Source organism: Molothrus ater, chromosome 1 (assembly GCF_012460135.2).
Source record: "Molothrus ater isolate BHLD 08-10-18 breed brown headed cowbird chromosome 1, BPBGC_Mater_1.1, whole genome shotgun sequence".
NCBI classification, from domain to species: domain Eukaryota; kingdom Metazoa; phylum Chordata; class Aves; order Passeriformes; family Icteridae; genus Molothrus; species Molothrus ater.
The window spans coordinates 24,957,853-24,978,132 of NC_050478.2; the positions used below are offsets into that span (position 1 = coordinate 24,957,853).

At 39.5% G+C, this 20,280-nt stretch overlaps 1 protein-coding gene and 1 non-coding gene across 2 annotated transcripts in view; one reads left to right on the top strand and one right to left on the bottom strand.

The window, feature by feature from the left end:
• Positions 1 to 1,927: 1,927 nt before the first annotated feature.
• TRNAN-GUU (transfer RNA asparagine (anticodon GUU)) lies at positions 1,928 to 2,001 on the bottom strand. Its single transcript has one exon. It is a non-coding gene; the product is annotated as a tRNA-Asn (tRNA).
• Positions 2,002 to 7,313: 5,312 nt separating this feature from the next.
• CASD1 (CAS1 domain containing 1) overlaps positions 7,314 to 20,280 on the top strand; it is a 28,547-nt gene continuing 15,580 nt past the window's right edge. The window contains exons 1-6 of the mRNA XM_036406791.2: positions 7,314 to 7,626; positions 12,633 to 12,729; positions 13,401 to 13,521; positions 15,093 to 15,137; positions 17,261 to 17,323; positions 18,511 to 18,555. Coding sequence (XP_036262684.1) covers positions 7,494 to 7,626; positions 12,633 to 12,729; positions 13,401 to 13,521; positions 15,093 to 15,137; positions 17,261 to 17,323; positions 18,511 to 18,555 — 504 coding nt within the window. The 5' untranslated portion in view covers positions 7,314 to 7,493. The remainder of the gene's footprint in view (positions 7,627 to 12,632; positions 12,730 to 13,400; positions 13,522 to 15,092; positions 15,138 to 17,260; positions 17,324 to 18,510; positions 18,556 to 20,280) is intronic.

A 20,280-nucleotide genomic window follows, 5' to 3' on the forward strand; every position in this document is an offset into this window, starting at 1 on the left:
TTTCTTAGCATGCTTACAAAGTTTAATAGATTTTTTTTTTGTTAAACTCACAGCCTTTTACAACCTGAAACTCTGAAATATAGGACAGCATGGCTCCTAAAAAAATATAAATTTTAAATTCAGTATTTGATATGATCTGGATCTAGTGTGTTAAAAACCAACTGGGATTTGTATTCCATTTCAAATTGCTTTGCATGTACCAGGAAAACAGGTCTGTGGAAAGAGAGCTCTGTGAGAGAAGGGTAGGCTCATAAAATAGAATAATAGAATTTTAAAGGGTGGGAGTGGACCTGAAAGTTCCTCTACTGTGGAGACCCAGGGCACCAGGAATATTTCTCTGTCTGCTCTGGGGTGCCCTGACTCCCAGGGGAGCACTGACTTTGACCCTCATTCATGGAGAAAGTTTCCTAAACTTCAAGATAGACTAGAATCCACTAAAGTGTGAAACAGATTATAGAGAGTAGTGTAGGTGTATCACTGAGGTGAGAAATTTGGGTTTTGGGATTTTTAGTATGTTGTGAATGGAAGAAAGGTGGAGGGCACAGGGTGTCATCCTGGGTATCTTCTTCATTCTTCTTCTTCCTTCTTCTTCATGGGTTTGGTGGCATTTTGTATTTGGGCATAAAAATCTGCATTGCGGGCTCTGTGGGATCAGTTATTGGGTTAAAAGGGAAATAGTCTAGGTGTCAGTTCTTAATTGGATAGTTTAGCTTTAAAAGACCTTGTAACAAGAGATTGTTGGCCATTTTTGCAGTGCTTTTCCAGTGCACTGAGCCTTGTGTGGACAGCGTGCAAAACTCTAGAGAAGATAATAATAAACAAGAACCTGAAGACCGAAAAAATCCAGAATGTCTCTCTTTCCTGACACAAGACTGCTCCAGGAGGGTCTCCCCTGACAGGGGAGCCCCCCAGGGAGGGCCCAGCCAGAGTCCCAGAAGTCAGGGAATCAGCAACAGGTACCCCGGCAATCTAGTCATGACCACACCTGGCAGGGGCACCTCCCACTACACCAGATTGCTCAAGGCCTTATCCAACTTGGCTTTGAACATGGCCAGAGATGGGATACCCACAAGCTTCCTAAGCAATGTGTTCCAGTGTCTAACTACACTCACAGTAGAAAATTTCTTCCTAATATCTAAACTAAATTATCCCTCTTTCAATTTATACCCATTATTCCTTGTCCTATCACTACAGCTCCTGAAAAGAGTCCACAAGAAAGCTGCTGAAGGAAAATGGGCTCCAGTGCAGTCACTGCATATGGATTTGTTCTGGTTTTGGGCTTTAGAGAAAACCATACACTGTTAGTTAAACCTTTCAGTTCAAATATTTTTAAAGCATAAGAAAAAACAACACAACAAAGAATTAGATCTACCCGCCAGTCATCTAGCAATTATTAAAGTGTGCTATGTACAGGAGGTTTACAGCTAGGGGAAAAAAACAATAGCTCTCCTGTAGATTCCAACTCACCAGTTACACAAAATTGCTGGAAATAGCACAACTATTCAGTTACCTGTTAATTCCTAAATGACAAATCTTTGCTAAGCCTGAGGTGCACAGTAGTCCATGTTGATATTTTGTATATGTGTGTTTATATTTCAACATCATAAAATAACACAGATCCTTTACAGCTCACAGACAACACAAGAGAGCTCCATATAGACAAACAAATTTGACAGAATAGGCAACATTGCAATGTTCGACTAAAATGAAACTATTTCTATGCAATTTCATTTTTAAATAATGATGCATGGAAATATTTTAGTCTGTTAATCCATTGCTTCATACTCAACAAACAAGGGTTTCAGTGAAGCTGAGGCTTAAGAGAGAATTCCAAATTTCCAGAGTTTCACTGAATGGCTAGGGTTGGAAGGGACCTTGAGGTCATCTGGTTCCAACCCCCTGCCATGGCAGAAGAAAAGCAGAAACACGTCCCTGGGTGGGCTCGAACCACCAGCCTTTCGGTTAACAGCCGAACGCGCTTACCGATTGCGCCACAGAGACTCCCTGGGTGGCTCAAATCTTCATAAGAAAAAATAATTTTCCTACCAAAAATAAATTTATGTTCCTAAAAACATCAATTTCAAGTAGCAGGGATTTAGTGCAGAGATGCTAAAAGAGAACATGGTCATCACATGGCATCTATATTGCTGGCAGCCTGAAGGAAAGGCTTATAATGCTGCACAAACACAGCAGAGCTTGCACTGTGCCTGTGTAGGCTTCCAAAGGCTGCCCTATAAATATAAAGAATTCTGAATTTTAAGAAGGCACAACTGGGAGTACAAGGGAGAACCATGAAAAAGGAAACAATATGAAACAAAGCCTTCATGAAAAGAGAATAACTCAATTTGAAAGCAACTAACAGTGACTGCTATTTTTCCTCAACCAGGAGTCAAGAAAAGAGAGGGGAGGAATAGAAAAAACTACACCTGCATACCAAAAAACTCATCAAAACCAAACATTCTTAACACATTGTTTTGATGGATACAAAGCTTTAAAGATAAAAATGCAAGCAGCTGAAAGAAAATTAATTTGTATTAGTGAGCTGAGCTGGGTCCCAGCCCTTTTCTCAGAACTGTGTAGCTGCACAGCAATGACACACCCCATGAGGCAGAAAGGTGTGGCCCCCTGACTGTCCTTAATTAAAGGGGACAGATGACTAAAATATTTGCTTTCTGCCTATTTCCCTTCCCTGTCTTCATCTGATCCATCGTTGTTTCAGACCCACAGAAGCCTGAAAGGAAAACACTATTAAGCCTCATGTTATAGAACAGCAGATGCATTTATCTCTTAGTGATAAAGCTAAATATGGCCTTTGTACATGTGATTTCATAATTACTTCACTTAATATCAGTCTGATTTTTGTACAGACTATTGAGAAACCATTTTTATAACTGTTACAAAATTAGAAATCTGTAAAAGCAGTAATTGCTGATAGAATTTCCAGGAACCACAGGTTTGAAGGCACACTTGTTTCAGTGTTTGGCTACAAATTCTGTACTCAGACTACACTCGTTGATTGAACAAGTTCACTGAGAAAAAGACTTCTTACACTTTGTACTCCCTCTTCATTCATGCAATCAAATATTTGCAATAGGTGGCTACCATGCATACACATGACACATGGAAACTTGATTCTTAGGGAAAAATTGATTATCATAATGAGGCTGAAAACCCAGAAATTAAAATCTCTGATGCCATCATCTGGCAGGTACCCAAAAGCTGTCCTAGCAAAAGCTGTATAACTGAAAACACTACACCGCCCAGGAATCCATTGGAAACACAGCTTTGTTTCTGGAATTACAATTTGACCAGATCAATCTGGCAATGCTGCACCATTTAAATTCAGAAGTTATATGGTTTGGGGTATGGCAGATCCTATTAATTAATTAGTCAAGACTTAACATGTAAGTTAATGTAGGGAATATTCTACTTATTAAATAACAAACAGAATGTTCCATATGAAGATGTGATCATTTCCCTTATGAAACTTGAAGATTAGAAGTAAGTGATAATTTTTTTTCTAGCTCTGGTGCTTATATTCCTTGCTACATAAACTTGTGAAAAAATTATTATGCTCCTATACACAAACTCAGAGGGAAAAATGTCGCATGAAAATGGCCTACTATTCCTCTGAGAATGCTTAAATGTCAGCTCTCTGTTACATCTGACTTTATACTACCATAGCCACTTCATCTTCTTACATGCTCCCAGTCCTTGTGATTACATTGTGCCTTTGCCTGAGGACAGTAGCTGCAACTCAAGAAGCTACACATGGCTGTAATACTGAAAACAGGAAAAAAGGACATCTCCTGCCAGCTCAGTTTATCAGCAAACACATATGTGCATGCCAGGTTTGACCCATGACACAAGTTCTCCTTCCATTTATGCTGAGCCTGCCAAGAAGGGTCAGGAAGCATTAAAAGAAGAATTACCTCATCTAAATTATATCTGTGTAAATGACATCTGTCCAATTTAAATTTGTTTTCTAAATTGAACAGAAAGTCACCATTCTTCATGGTAAGTCATTCACCTTATTCTAACTTACAAGTAAATTACCACCTTACTTGCTCTCTCAATTCTGCAGAGGGAGGGGATTAGTTTAAAATAGATTGGTTCTCTGTGAGTGAGTGGAATTAGGTGGGATGAACCCCTTCATTCCTGACTGTTATTAGATCGATTCATAGAGGAAATAGAGCAGCCAAAAACCTCAGTAATGACAGCATCAGTCATTACTGACCATAGGAAACACCACAGCCTCTTATGGAAATAATTAAAACAGTTAACCCAAGGCTATCCCTGTAGAAAAAACATATTTGAAATTCTTCCAGAGGCATTTCACGTTTAATATTTATACACATTATCCCACGTGCACAGCAGTGTCATATCTCCTCTGCCTCTCAAAGGAAACACTTTTCTCTTCTCTGGGTCCTCTCTCTGTGGCTGCTCTAAGTGTTCCCCTCCCACTGATGGCCGTTGATGCTTCCAGCAGAGCAAGCAGAAAGCCAATAGGAAGCTGTAGCATTTGCAAACCAAAAGCTGAGGTTTGACTGATCAGAAGGGCTAGCAGCTTTCTGGGTTACTTTCAGCCCACTAAGTTGATCAGCAGACAGGAAAATAAAGAAGGTACACAATTTACAAAGCTGTTTCTAACTAATAATAGTTCATGTCTGGAGTTGGGTTTATAGGGTACTTTACAATCCCTAATTAGCCTTTTCTATCAGGCCTTTTATATATAGTGGTTTTGGTGTGAATTACTTAGGTATATGTCATGAGGCCAAATTCAATTGGCTTATGAAAAACAAGGAGGAACGTGTTAGAAGAGACCACATGCATGCAAACCACTTCCTAACTCACAGCACTTCAGCCAAAAGCTTCTGAATGAATGAAGGGGATCTCAATTATCAAACTCCTAAGCAATGTCTCCAAAGAAGTAAAAGCAGATGTCTTGCTCACACCTATATAAATATTTAATATACATAGGGGGATTATCGTAATTAAGATACTCAACCTGCAACAGTATCAGCATGTATTGGTACAGTCCTAAAATAATACAGTTGAAATCCACACATGGAGTTTTCAGGAATTGCTAAAGATCAGTGTTAGGTCTTCATGGCAAGTGAGGAATGCCCAGGGACTCCCAGCAGCAGGCAGCAGATCTGAAAGAGCCCTCCAAAGGCTGCAGGACAGAATTACTATTTCTAAGGGCTGTAATTTCTGAGATGTATATAAACAGAACTATGGTTGTTTTGATAGCATTTTAGTTCCTGCTGCTCTTTTAGAGAAAGATGATTTAGTTGAAAACCCAGAAATTCTCTGGAGACAACCTTGTTGTGGAGACTTGAATTAATTTTTTGCTTCTGAGAATAAAATAATAAATTCAATTTCCCTGCTTAAGAATTGTACCCATTCTAACTGAGAAGCTGAGTCAACATCCCAGGAGCTGTGGCAGAACCCCAGATGCTTTCTGCATCTACACTGCCTATAGTAACAGCAGCAATTTGGGTAAGTTTTGAGGAGCTGCACTCTTGGTCATAAATGGACCTTGTCCCATAGCCCTCAAACTTAACATATTGACATTGCAGAATGAGACAGGCTGAAGTAAATATGTTTTGGTTGGATGAAGTCTCATTTGTTTGTGAACAAACATTATAAAAACAGATGAAGAAGAAGAGTATCTGTGGTCCTCAATGACTGCAGGAAAGATATATTTCATAAGACTGTAAAGAATCATTAATGAGCAACAATGCAAAAAGCTACAAAATGTTCTAGCTAGAGAATACGTTTAAAAGTGTTTAAGTTGTTTTCTAAAGTGTAAAATGCATATGAAATTAAGACAAAGAAACTGAAGCACTAACAGGAATATTTTAACAATTTAAACAAACAATAAAGTTTGTTCACAGTAAGAAGGCTTTGAAAATTCCTGGCTTTTTGATTGAGGTATGAGAAAAAAATAATGCATCAATGAGATTTTTTCATTTATGGAGTAAAAGAATCCCTATGACAACCAGAACTAGGGGGTTGGTTTGTCTGGATTTTTGTTGTTGTCATTGTTTTAGTTTGGTTTTGTTGGGGTTTTTCTGGAAAAACATAACCAAGTAACTACCCATCTGTATGCTTGGCACCATTTTTCTCTCTCTTTCCCTAAAAGAATAAACCTGAGAGATTTAAAAGAGTGAAGTGCTTTTATTATTTAAAAAAGGTACTGAAAAGGTGAATGACTCAACAGACGGACTTGAATAGGAAAGAAGTATAGACTATATGTTGGCAGATAGTAAAGACATTGGTTGGATAGAAATGGGACATATATTGAATATATAGTAACAGCACACATCAGAATACTACTTAGAACTCAAATTTTGTACGTACACAACATTATGTGACTACATACTGCACACATTTTCTAAGTTTTAAATTTGTTTATATGGTTTATATATGGTTACTTTGTTTTGTGGAAATATCTTTCCTGTGACAGCCTGCCCTGCTCTGGGCCTGCAGGGTTTGGTGGCAGCTCCATCACTGATGAGGGACTGGATTTGGAGCCCAGATTTCCTGCCCAACTCAGGTAGCTGCTTGTGGAGGAGCAGAATTTCCCTTTTGTAAATCTTAGCAAGGTTTGATTTCAGCAGTCATTTCATGCGTCCCCCAAACCCAGGTAAATGTGTGGGGGTCGGCCTCTTCTCCCAAGCAAATAGCCATAGGATGAGAGGACACAGTCTTAAGATCCACCACAGCAGATTTATGTTGAACATTGGGAAGAATTTCTTCAGAGAAAAGGTGATTATGGGCTGCCCGGGAGGTAGGTGGTGGAGTCACCATCCCTGGAGGTGTTTAAGGAAAAACTGCGTGTCTTTCCTTAAACTCAGTGACATGGTCCAGTTTGCAAGGTGGTGTTCGGTCACAGATTGGACTCGATGATCCCAGAGGTCTTTTCCAACTTAACTGATTCTGGGATTCTGTGTGTCAGCTTGCTTGTACAGTTACCCGCGTTCAGAGGGAGTGAGCGTCTCCCAGCCTGGAATGGCCATTTCGTTGTCAACAGAAGAGTGACAAGTGTTTAAAAAGCGCATTATTTGGAACGAAGCCCTCACTGTCCAGGGACTGTGTGGGGCACAGACCCTCGCCCAGCTCCTCGTTCACGGAGCACAGTCGCCAGGGGGTCTCCGCCTCGCCGCCGCCCCCTCAGCTGCGGGGCTCGGGCCGAGCGCGGTGCGATCCCGTGGAATCCACCGGGAGCCACCGCATCCTCACGGCGCCGCGGGGCGGGGAGGCGAACGCTGGGGCCGCCCGCTGGCGGCCGAGGGGAAGCGGCGGCGCCTCGAGCGGGGCGCCGGCTCCGCCCCGTGGGCTGGGGGGCGTGGGGCTGCTCTCGGCCGCGGCGGCGGGGACGGCGGCAGCGGCAGCGGCAGGGTCCGCGTTGGCCGCCGGCGGGGACCCAGTGCTGCCCCGCCGCGCCCGCCCGCCCCATCGCACGCTGTTGTCATGGAGGAGCCAAGATGGCGGCGCTGGCCTACACCGGGGGCAAGCGGGAGATCAACTACTACTTCAGCGTGAGGAGCGCCAAGGCGCTGGCGCTGGGCGCCGTCCTGCTCCTCACCGCCTGCCACGCCGCCTCCCGCCGCTACCGAGGTGAGGGGGCGGCCGCGGGCGCTCCGTGGGGGGCCGCGGCTGCCGGGCAGGGGAGGCGGAGCCCCGGCGGAGCTCGGGAACCGCGGCCGTGTAGGGAGGGCGGAGGGTCCCTCCGCCCGGGGCAGCCGCGGCGGGCCGGGGCGGTCGGGCAGCGTGGCGCGGCGGGTCGCTGGCTGCCGAGGGACGCGACCCTGGGGGACAGCGGGGACCAGGCCCACGGGGCCCTGCGGGCCCGGCCCGGGGGTCGCCGCAGGCCCCGCGGAGTGAGGCGGGCGAGCGGGGCTGTGGCTATGCGGTGTTTGCACTGAGAGCTCGCCGCAGCTCCGGGGGCCCGGCCTGCGGCAGGTGAAGCTGCAGGGGTAGAGGGTGACTTCTTCCCTGTCACTTGTTTCCGTACGGCATGATTAAAGAGCCAATTACTTGGCAATTAGTGGTTAAAGTCTTAATTGGTACGAGATCTGGTATATATTGTTTCACTCTTTGAAGCATCGCCTCAAACATAACGAAAGCGGCCGCTTTGGTGGATGGAGCGCAGTAAAGAGCTGTTGGCTTCACGTGTTGTCGGTGGCCGTGGCCAAGCCCTGGGCACGGAGCGAGCTTGTGTCACTGCGGCCGTGACCGGCCGCGCACCTCGGGTACGGGGCGCCGGGAGCTCGGCGCGCTCCTCCTCGCTAGGGTTGTTTCGGCCCTGAAGCAGAGAAACTTGGCGTGATCCATAAATGCAAATGCAGCCGCTGAAGGATATATTTACCTGTTTCTGTGTCACGCTGAAAAATGCGGTGTGTTTTTGTGGGTAAATGAAAAAGTTGATCTGTAAGGAGATGACCGCGGCTCTGTTGTAGCACAGCTGGTGTCGTGTTAACACTTGGCTGCCAGCATTCATGGGAGACAAGGCTGAGCAAGGCAGTTCATTGTGGAAATGGAAAAAGGGGTAGGGATCTCTGTGTTTACAATTCCCTAGATTCACCCTCTAGCTGGCATGTCGGTAAGCCTGATAAACTGACTAGTATTAAATTGGAAGCATTTACTGAATTCTAGAGTAGATCAAGCATGAGGTAATTGAACTTGCCTGTCGTGCAGTGTTCCTTAAGGCACAAAAGAGTCACAAAACTGGACAGAAGGAGGGTGGCAAATTTTTAAAAAGGGATTGCAAGACTAAGCAAATGGGGGGTGACATATCAAGCAGGTTACAAGGAAAATGAAATATGCTGTAATTTCAGTATATTCTGTGAGAGTTAACGAGGGGGGTGAGTCTTAGATTGCAAAATGGTGATACTTTTCTGGCCTTTATGTAAATTGATATAGTCAGTATGAATTGTTACAAACCTTTCAAGTTTTTTCACCTAAGGATTTCAGTTTCTTGAAGCAATTAAAGGGAAAGGGAAAGGTTTTCCCATAAGTGTTTAAAAGGTCGGAGGACATGGAGTCCTAATAGTGAAAACAGATTTACCAATTTGGGCTTCTATGAACATAAAATGTTCAAAAGAGAAGTTTAGAAAAGGAAGGTGGAAAAATTACAGCAGATGAATTTCTAGGATAGATAAAATCAGAGGTGCTTTAATCGAAGAGATCATTCTGCAAACCTGCAGTGATATCAAACAGTTGAAATTCAGCAAATGCCACAATACTTTTGACAAGTAATGAAAAAAGCAGAGGTTTTCACTGATAGTGCACAGCTAAAGCTCACTGGCACCTCACTCATTCTCAGCTGGTCACCCACTCTTAGTAGTGGTATGATAGAACTTGGAAAGTGTGTACAAAAGAGCAACATAAATGTCAGAAGAATAAAACAGCTTCTCTATGACAAATAATAAACTAAAATTCTGTAGCTTGGGCAGAAACCAAGTAACTTCTGAATGTTCTCAAATGTCAGGAATTATTGGGGGAAGGTAAATTGATTTTTATTGTGCCATAACTCACAAAGTATCAACTGACAAATGAAATTGGGTAATACATTTTAAATGATTGCAAGAAGGCACTTTCTTTTACACATAAGACATTTTACATCAAGATTTTCATATCAAAATATCCCAAAAAGGGTCATTTATGATTTCCAGAGGGTGTTTGAGGTAGGGCTGCAAAGAGGTTCAAAGTAGCAAGGCTGTGAAAGCCAGGCCGTGTCACATAAATGATTGCTGTGTTTGTTGTGCTTTTATACTTCCCCTTTTGTCTGATTGTCATTACATGGAAAGGTTTTAGCTAATTTTGACCACAGCCAGGCAAGTACGTATTATAGATAGGAGCAGCCCAGTGTACTTCCAGTCAAAGTTGCCTGTATAAAATTTACTTGTATGGACAAATGCTGACCTGGGGTTGTGGAAGGTCAGATTTATCTTCAGGAAGACTCTTGTATTTAGGAGTCACCTACATTTTTTTACAAAAGAATGTGAATAAAGAGAAGGTACAGGCTGTCTTTAATTTGTGGAGAGTTAAGTGGGTTCAATGTTTACATACTACCCAGTGAAGGTAATGCTTTGTGGTTTTCAGTTGCTATATTTCAAAGGTACAGTCCTAAACTGTTTTGGAAATAAGAATTTATTTAAAATTTCACATTCTTGGAATCAACAGTAGTACACTCTGTTTAAAACTACATTTTTTACTTTGAATAATAGAAAACAATTGAATTTCCAGGTCTTTGAGAGTATGTATTTTAGAGAAAGCTTTGTGAAACAGTCTGCTCTGGTGCTGAATGAAGACTTTGAGATTTCAGAATTTCAATTGAATTCCATGATTTTGAGGAATGATAAATTAAAATAATGAACATTAAAAAAATTCAGAAAAATTATAAACTTTATATAAATATAATGTTGTGTATCTAAGTGAGCATAAAACTTTATGTGTTGGAAGGATAATTTACACAAAGAGTTTAAAAAGAATGGTCTGTGTTTTGTGTATACAATGGCACTTGAAATTCTTTTTCTTGAGTTTTGGGTTGGTTTTTTCGTTGGGTTTTTTGTTGTTTGTTTGGTTTTTTCTTTTAAGATCTCATTGATGGTTAAGAGGAAGTTGTGGTGTATTAAAATGAGCATAGTTCTTTGGCTGCTATTTCACCTGCTAAATCCAGAGCTGAGCTTTTCTGGAGGCACTGTCTGGTTTGTAACCTCCTCTGTACTTTCTTAGCTGCTGTTTCAGTTTTGTTTTATTCCTCTGCCTCATCTTCTCCCCTTATTTTCTACTATTACGTTTAAAGGAAGATACCAAACTTCAGTAATAGCCTGAATGAGTTTCAGGAGCTTTCTAATATTGCTCAGGGCAATAGTAAGATAATCAATACCTGGAGTTGGGAAAGAATGCATAACCCCTTGACATGCAATATTGTCTCTATGTTTGAAATGTATACCAGTGTTTGGAATGTTACTTCAGTGAATGTACTGTAGGATGAAGGATTGATCTCCGTTGGACAATTATTGTGGTGGAAGACATGGAGGACAGAGGTACTGAGCTTGGGTCATGACCTCTATGTAGGGACATCTTCCAGTCTTGAAAACTTGATTGAGAAAGAAGTGACAGTGGTCTACAAATCATGGCATCCAGACTGCCTTGTTCCATTGAACAACCAGGGAGTGCCCCAAGGAAATATAGTAAAAACCATATTTCAGATAAAGGCAGATGATTCTGTGGGTGCTAAGAACTTGAAGACTGCATATCCATTTCACTAAATCCTTGGAATGAACATAGTTGGGAGAATATTAGGCAAGAATGTATTGTTTATTTGCCCTCTTCTTACTCATCTCTGAGCTTTTTGCCCCTATTGAAGATGGAACACTAGGCTAGACTGACCACTGGTCTGACAGAATAACTGTCCTGATTTTCTTACATATCTTTCTCAGCAAGTTAATGGATGTCAGAGTGAGTCTGATTAGTGGTAGATATTCTTTTACAAAGTTCACTCTTACATCACTTCCATACATATCCTAGCTGTCATCATCTGCAAAGTGGAGGGCTTCCTATCAGTAATAGCTGTAAACCACCTCATTATCAAACTCATGTTCCTTTTGATTAGATAGTTTTTTTATTATTCCTGACAGTTTCATTTTTTATGCAACTTACTTGAAATTATAGTTTTCAAGTTTGAGAATTAGGGAAATTGTGTTGCTTGAAAACCAAAGTATGAGTTGAGCTTAATGAAGTGAAGGTTTCAGAGAAAGTGTTAGGTATGGGCAGTGGTGGATTGTTCTTGCCCAAGCTAGAACAAGTCCCTACCACTTCATTCACAACCATTTCCCTGTTTGTCAGTGCTTGGAAATGCCAACTATGACAAAAATGTTGGAGAGCAACTTCTCTTGCAGTGAATGGGTTCAGTTGTGTTCAGTTATAAAGCAGCAAAATCTGACATGGAGCTGGGAAGATAACAGTCACTGATTTCATAACTGAGATATTTGAAATTTAACATGACCTAAAACATCAGCACCTGTAAAATGATTAATCTTAATTAGCATAAAGTTTATTGACTGGAAGAGGTAAGTGCAGTTCAGAATCATCAGCAAATTGATGTGTAAATGTTTTGGGTTTTTTTTTGCGTATTAACCCATATCACCTCTTATAAGATGACCACATGACCATATGTCTTGCAAACCTTGTAATGAGTTTTATGTTCTATACAAGATGCTGTGCATGATGATTCTGTGTAGAAGGTTACTTTATTCAACAGTTGTATTCTTTAATTTCATATTAGTGTATTTGGGATAGTAGATAGCAAAGGGGATTGGTGTCTCTTAAAGGAAATGCCATTCTAAGTCACAACATCTTTCTGACAGCAGAAGTGGGATCACTAACATGTTGTGGCTAGGGGTGGGATTTACAGAACAAGTGTTGCATGATGAGTGAGAAGGCAACTTGCAGAAGCTTGTGCAAGATGTATTTACAATGAATTGAATTTGTTTACTGCTGTTGATTATGTCAATTTCCGTTTTTCAGATGTTGCCAAATTTTTTTTTATAATGGCAACAGGGCTGTGTTTTATATTTAATGTGTCTGAATTCTAATCTTAATATAACATTTCAAAGGTGGTGATACATGTGAGTATCTTCTGTCCAGTGGGAGATTTCTTGGAGAAAAAGTATGGCAACCTCACAGTTGTATGATGCATAAGTATAAAAATAGGTAAGGAAACTCATGTCTTCTGTTCATCTGTAAATAAGCATCATTGTTGTTTGATTGCAGCTATAGTAATTGCTGTAATTGTAGCAATAGTGTAATCTATTGTTCACTTTATATCTGATTCTCTAGGCTTTCAAAAATGTACATTTATGAGAAAGAAGTCTTTTCCAAGTACTTTATCTGTGTCTACAGTTTTTACCATAGTTGTATTTCTGTATAAAAATACAAATAAATGTTGGTGATGGAGGTACTGGCACAAATTATGGAGAGCCACATGAGGCTGCATATGTCACTCTCAGATTGCTGACCTTACGTTTCAAATTGCAAGTAAAAATAAATATCCCAAATAAAATCACCTGTGACTTTTTTCACTTCCTAGTAAGAGAGCTCTTTTTTTTTTTTAGAGTTATGCTGTATATTACCATTTTGAAACAACTGTATTTGTAGCATACATAATAGGAAGATCTGCTTAGTTTTTTGCCTAATCACATTAGCAGGAGAGTTCATTTTCAATTCAATGCAAATTGCAATAAATTGTTTATTAATTCAGCATGTTAAAAAAAATTATCATGCCTTAGAGCTGGATATAATGTTTAGAATTATGTATATAGCTCTGTAGATTTTGAGAATACTTCTTTCTAAGTATGTTGTAATGTTGCTGTTTTGTTTTACAGTGAAGCAAAAAATTGCCTCATAGACAAACATGTTGTATTTATAGGAGATTCTAGAATTCGACAACTGTTCTATTCATTCATAAAACTGATAAATCCTCAAGTCAAAGAAGAGGGAATTAAGGTGAGATAGTTTGTTTTGGTGATTGATTTTTTTGTTTCTTTCTTCCCAATTTACCTCATAACACTTGTCTGAACTTCAAAAAATCAAATGATACTCTTTGCTGGCCTTGCCATATGAAAGGAGAAGCACAGAAAGGTCTTTTGAAGAAGAACAAGATTAGACCAAAATAACTGTTTAGGTACACATGAGATAATTGCAAATCTGAGAAGAGAACTGGAAGCTCAAGAGAAAGCTTGCAGCAGCCTGGGAATAAATTAATGAAGCTGACTTGTCCCATAGCAATTTATGCTTCGTATTTGGTTTCTTGATGAGAAAATGATTGCTCCTTTGTGTGTGTTTAAATAGTAGTAATTCATGCCTTCTAATTTGTCATTTAAAATGTCAGTTAAATTGCTGATCTAATCTGTTCATAAAGATCCTTGGGGCAATGACAGATTTCCAGGTCTAACTTGAAGCTGAAACTAAAAATATCTTCAGATCTTACCTTCTTTTTGATCACTGATGAAGAGCTGTCTGAATTTTATAACATTAAGTATGTCAACTGCAGCCAGGTGGAAGGAGGAAGAAAGGATTTAGGTGTATCACTTGTTGAACAAAAAGCTGATTTCTTTTGCTCTGTGATACTTTTTGGGCACATGTCTTCATAGATGTATGTACATACATGATGGAAAAGACACCTTTCAACAGTACATCAGATTTGTCAATTATTTAGTAATTCTGTCATTTAGAAGTGCAAGGTGGCAGCTTGTCCAGCATGCAGCATGCAATCACTTCCACCTGTCAAAACAAGATATTTGATTGATCCAAGAACTCTGTTTTTCCTAGTCAATTGGTTAGGATGCTCATGCTGCCCAAAAGTAATGGTGAGATGATAGAGTGCTGTAATGGATCTTGAGTTGAGAGTATTTTTTGTCAAGTGTTACTGAAATCAAGATCTCAGTTTGAAGAAGAGAAATGCACTTGTTCTTATGGATCAGTACCAAAATGAATTTATATTTTATAAATATTTTTATAATTTAAAGGAGTATTTTATATTTTTAAAGGAGTATTGTGAATGCATATCTGACTCCTTCCTTTCTGATTTATAGTTTTCACTCTGAAAATTTAATAATGCATTATAGATTTTATTTCTGCCTCAGACTATTTTCTTTTATTATTTAATTAAAACTGTGTTGGTTGTTTTGTGTAAAGGAGATGGTCAGATGAAAAAGAAGGCTGGAAAAAGGCAGCGTAAGAAAAAAAAGAGGAAAAGTCATAAGTTTTTCTTATGTTGGGAGGCTAAATTTAAGAAAACATTTGATACCTTTGTAACAGAGTGAGCAGGAAGCATTTCAGATTTTGTTGGCTAGTTTGCTTCCAGGAAAAATAACTGTTTATTTTAGTAGCTTGTTTTATCAAGAAAGCAACATAAATATTTTGTGTGAATACACTGACAAGTTTATACAAGAAAAATCCTCTCCACTGAAGATAAATACTGGGTGAGAGCAAGTTAACATAGGTATGTAAATATTTTGTTTTCATTCTGAAAGTTTCTCTTACTTTGTTTTTATTGTTTTGGGGTTTTTTGACAGCATGGAAATATCCCGTTTGAAGATAAATCTGCTTCAATTAAAGTGGTAAGTTTTTATCTAGTGTTAAATTGCAAACCATAATCATGTTATTATTTCATACAGTATAATTGAAAATGCCATCAGAGCTGTAAAGTTAAAAGAAGGTTAAGACCATCAACATTCTTTATAAATATTTCACAGATGTCTCACAGTGCATCTTAACATAGTATGTTTTAAGAGAATTTGGCATGGAGTGCTTGCATTGTGGCTTAGTTTTGGGCATAAGCTCTGGGACTGTGTGTAATTTTTGTCAGATCTTACAGTTTGGCCTTTCCAAGCATACCTGTTGCCAGGAAGTTTACTCTTTTCATGCTGTAAAAATATATATCTGAGTTTCCCTGGACTGGTAATTGTAATTGCCACTGAGTTTTCTATGCTATCCCAACAAGTATTCCTTCCACTGTTTTTACATGGAGAAATAAGCACAATGTTGATTACCATGTGGATATTTAAAAAAAGTAAACAAAGTACTTGAGGCTAGTTTTTCTGAAGGGCTCTGTTCTCCTCTGCCCTGGCACTGGAGATGCTGTCGTCAATAGCTTTCTTTGCTTCCCATGACAGCTGTCAGCAGTGCTGGCATTGTGCTAGTCATGTATTTATTTATGCCCTGAAGAAAGCTCATTCTCTATTCACCAAAACCAAAGAAAGCAGTGTGTTTGCTGAGTTCTCTGAATATGGGTTTTCAGTACTTGTTTGTGTACATGGTTAAGATTTAGGGTACAGAAAAACATTTTAGGGTAGTAAGCCCATGGCAATTGAAGCATGTGCTGACCTACTCTGTTGGCCTTCACAGTATGTTCCTGTGTTTGTGCTGTAGCTAGCACTGGTAAGCTGTGGACTGGGTTGTTTCAGGAGTTAATTCAGCCAAAAAGTTACTTTGTAGGATTCCTTTTCAGTCAGGTCTGATGTGGTTCATCATGTGGTTTTCTGAATGCTGGAAAAGATGGGACAGAGCACAAGGCAGGAGGAAGAGGCTGATGCAGCATGATTTACATTGGGCTAGCCTGACAGGGTCTCATCTTCAAAACTCCTTAACCACAAGATTTGAGATGGCAGGTCTGGGCTTTTGGGAGATGTCTCATAGTTAATATATTCCCAGTCTGCTGCTCCCTTGTTTTGATGCAGTGTTGCCCTTCAACATTATTGGCATGGTAGCTGAATTTCCATATTCAGACTGACTGTGACCCAAATGTGGAAAATACTTGACCATCAAAAGAGAAAATTGCTGGGAACAAGTAGAGAGTTTAATTTTGCCCTTTCTAGTCATCTCAGTAACTCTTCTGTCCTTCAGCCACTGTAGAGGACTGCATGATTGTTCACAGGTTCCACAGCCAAATAATGAATTGACAGTACTCAAGCGAACTACCAATATGTAACAATCCAGAGGAGTGGATGATAGAGCTTTCCTCTCTGCTGATAGTGTTTCAGCATTCTGTGACAAAGTTTCCTCACAATAGTTTCTGCATGTGTTGTCCCTGCTATTTCCCTTCAATGTGTATTTTTAGACTATTCAATAGTGCTGTCCTGAGGAGTAACTAAATGCTAGAAGTCATGGCTTTCCCTGGGAGACATAAAAGCACTAGTCTACACTGTCCTTCGAGGTGAAAGCTGAGCACTGCTTCTGGTATCTAAAAGAATTGTTAGGTTTTGATTTTGTTTGAAAATCATGATTTCATGCTATCAATTATTTTAAGCTTTGAAACAAAGAAAATCTGCTGGTAAAGATGTGGAAAACTGAGCAAAAAGCAAGTTCTAATAAATTATAGATGTGACCTTTTGTGGTCCCTGATTGCAGTAGAAACCCAAGGACATCTCATTTGGCAGACATAAAAAATAAACCCTCTTGGTGAAATTCTGACTCCTGAACTACAAATAAAAATTTGTTTTTTATGACGGAAAAGTTTTGTGGATTTGTTGGCTTCTTCTCTTTTTTTATTCTTTGCTTTATGTTTTCCATGCTGAAGTAAGATACCGGGATTTTCATGCTAATTATAAGGAAATCACACTCTGAGACAAATGTTTTTCCTTTAGAATTGAACTGATGGCAATTAGTTTGGTTTTTTGCATTTTTTGGTTTTAGTCTACTGATTGTCTTTTAAGCCTGCAGAGTAACTGCCTTTTTTTTACAGGATTTTCTGTGGTATCCAGAAGTTAATGGCTCTATGAGGCAACGTATCAAATCTTGGGCTGAGGTTTGTTTTAAGAGATCTATAATTTGACTTCAGAGTGGTGAAAGGGGGATGTTTACTGGTGTATATGTTTCGGGGTATCTCCTGGTTTTCCAAGGATGGTATTGCTTGGACCTTAAAAACCCCTAAGCAAACTAGAAAAACCCTAGGAACAGGTTCATAGGAGCAGGTTAATTAGTCCTTTTAAGAGCTAAAAGAATTTCAGTCTGGTTTGGCATTTGACTTCCTCTCTGGCGGCAGTGACTCCAATTTAATGTGACCAAATATTTTGAGCCTTATGAGTCCATTTCAACTTGAGATATTCTATGATTCTATGATTTTGTATATATGTTAATTTGAACATTTCAGAGTGAAGGGCAAAGGTAATTTGCAAAGTCAAGAATTCTTTGATTTGATTTGTTTTCAGTATCTCCCTCAATTAGCATGCTAATTATTTTATGTGTTTCAGTTATGATGCAGGCTGTCATGTTATTCTGTATGTAACTCTGATGACAAGTAATACATTTACAGATTGGCAGCTAATTTTTTCTTGTTTCTTCCTTTGTTGACCTTTCAATGGCCTGGAGTTATTTAGTAGTAGCTCACAGTGATTATTTTGCTATCCTGTTGATCGTTCTTGCACAACACTTTCCATCAGGATAGCTGAAGTTATCATTTGGTTTTCTTTTTCTGTGTTTCTACAAAAACTGAGAGCTGCTGGTTTTCATTGGTGCTGGGATAAAACTGCTTCTGAGGTGGTTAGGGCTGTTTGTTTCCTTGTGCTCTTTTGTTTGAGTACACTGGCCCTTGTCCTTGTCTTACACAGAACTGTCACATGCCTCTGGGATGACAATGGTCAATGCAGCAGCTCTAACAGATGTTTGACAATGCTGAGACTGAGATAAAAAGTTCAGTAGTGTGATCTACAATTTACTTGACCTTAGGAGAAGATGTTTTAAAGAGAGCTTATGCTGCTCAATTGATCAGGATTATAGGTGCTTATTGATACTTCATGCTTTTGTAGATTTTATTATGTGAATTCTATTATGTATCTTGCAAATATCAGGTGTATGTTCTCTGCAATATATCTGCAATCTACTCTTTTGTAGCCATTAGCTGATGGGCAAGTGAGTCATAGTTAATGTAGATATGAGTCTTAAAATAATTTAAGAATATTTTAAAACTCATTCCTTTTTTTGTTTGTTTCTTAGGGTTCTGTGGCAAAACCCCATATAATTGTAGTAGGAGCTGCCACGGTAAGTTATACATATATAGGGGATTTTAGTGAAGAAGGAAGTTCTTGTAGGATAACTTTTAATGTTCTCAAGTTGGTTACATGAGCAAGTGGTTAAACACAGTTTGGAGTAAAATATCTATTCTCAGTGAATTTGTTGTTACTAAAAGTAGTTTTAAAATACCAGGTATGCTTTATACCTGTGTGATGTACAGTACTTGGTTTTTGTCAGCAATACTGGTTAATAAGCATTAATTTGCTTTAACCTAGCTAATAAAGTGGATTTAGTTAAAAGCAGATTATTAATTTTAAAAGTTAAAGTATTTGCATACTAACTGAAGTGTATTTTTAATACACCTTTTTCAGTCACAAAATTCTACTTTTGAGTATGGCCCAATCTGGGGTTGGAGTTCTGGAATCTTGTTGCACTGGAAGATTCCACCACTGATATGCATTGCAGCATTACAGGAAACAGGGCTGACAAGTACCAGAAGAGGTGTCCTGACCCATCAGTTTGCCACCAGGCAGGATATTTCTACCTATGTTGCACTTGGCAAGAGTCCACCAGTTCTTTAAAACTTCCAGAGATGGAATTCAGCAGGCCCCCTTAATTAGTCTGTTCTAGTAACAAAGTCAAATCAAACAAACACTCATCCCATTATTTCCACATTTAATGTCCCTTGCTTCCAAATATTTGGGAATTGGAATTTGGAAAGAATTAGCTAATTTATTTTCATAGGAGGTGAAATGTAAAGGGGGGGAAATGTGTTGCATTTAGAACAAAATCCTTCAAAAGCAGTTTGTTTTAGAGACAATTGAGGCACTCTACCAATCTGGAAACTTGTGGGCATGCCCATCTAAGGACGAACTCCCTCACTTTTAAGAGGAGGTCATGTGTGTATGTAGCCCTCCACACACTTCCTGACGCATCAAAAATTCTCCTTTTCCTTTAGGTGAACCCCTAAGTTCCCTTCCTCTGTCGGATCTACATAAATATTTGAGCTTTAGGAATTGTAGTAAGCCTAGAATATAATTTCTCAGTCTGAGACTGTAGCATTTATTACTAGGATGAGTCATTGTCTTCCATATAGAAAATGCCAGTATATATGGATAATGGCATGGAGAAGGTCAGGTTGCAAAGCTGCAGGACCCTTAGCTAAATAATTCCCTTTACTTGTATGTATATATTAGCCCTAGCTTGTTGCCTTTTGTGGACAGCAGAAGATAGAAACTAACAATATGCAGGGGAGGCTCTGCTCTTTTTAACACTACTATATTTATACAAAACATTTAATATGCTATCTAGAGTTGAACAAAAATAAACATCCTCTATCTTAAGGGGCTTCCAAAAAAATAAAAGCTTCAAAAATCAGACATATCAGCAACCTCACCATAGCTGACAGTGGTGTGGTAACCTGCCACTAGATTAAACTGGTGTGTGCTCTTGGACTTTGTTGCATTTTGAAATTTACCTATATCTTTAACTTAGTTCTTGGGTTGGTCATGCTAGTTCAGCCTGGACATGTCTGTCTTAAGATGGCAACTGCATAACAGTTTATAAATAGAAGTCCCATAAGCTGGAGGAGCTCCAGCTCATGCAAAAGTCAGTTGCCTTCTTATTTTGGGAAAAGGAGCTTCTCTGAGAATGTCATTACCATGCTCTGCTTCTTAATTCCTCACTTCCTGTTGCATGGAACATGCTGCTTTAACTGTCTGTTAAATACTGTTGGTGTTTGAAATTAAGTAT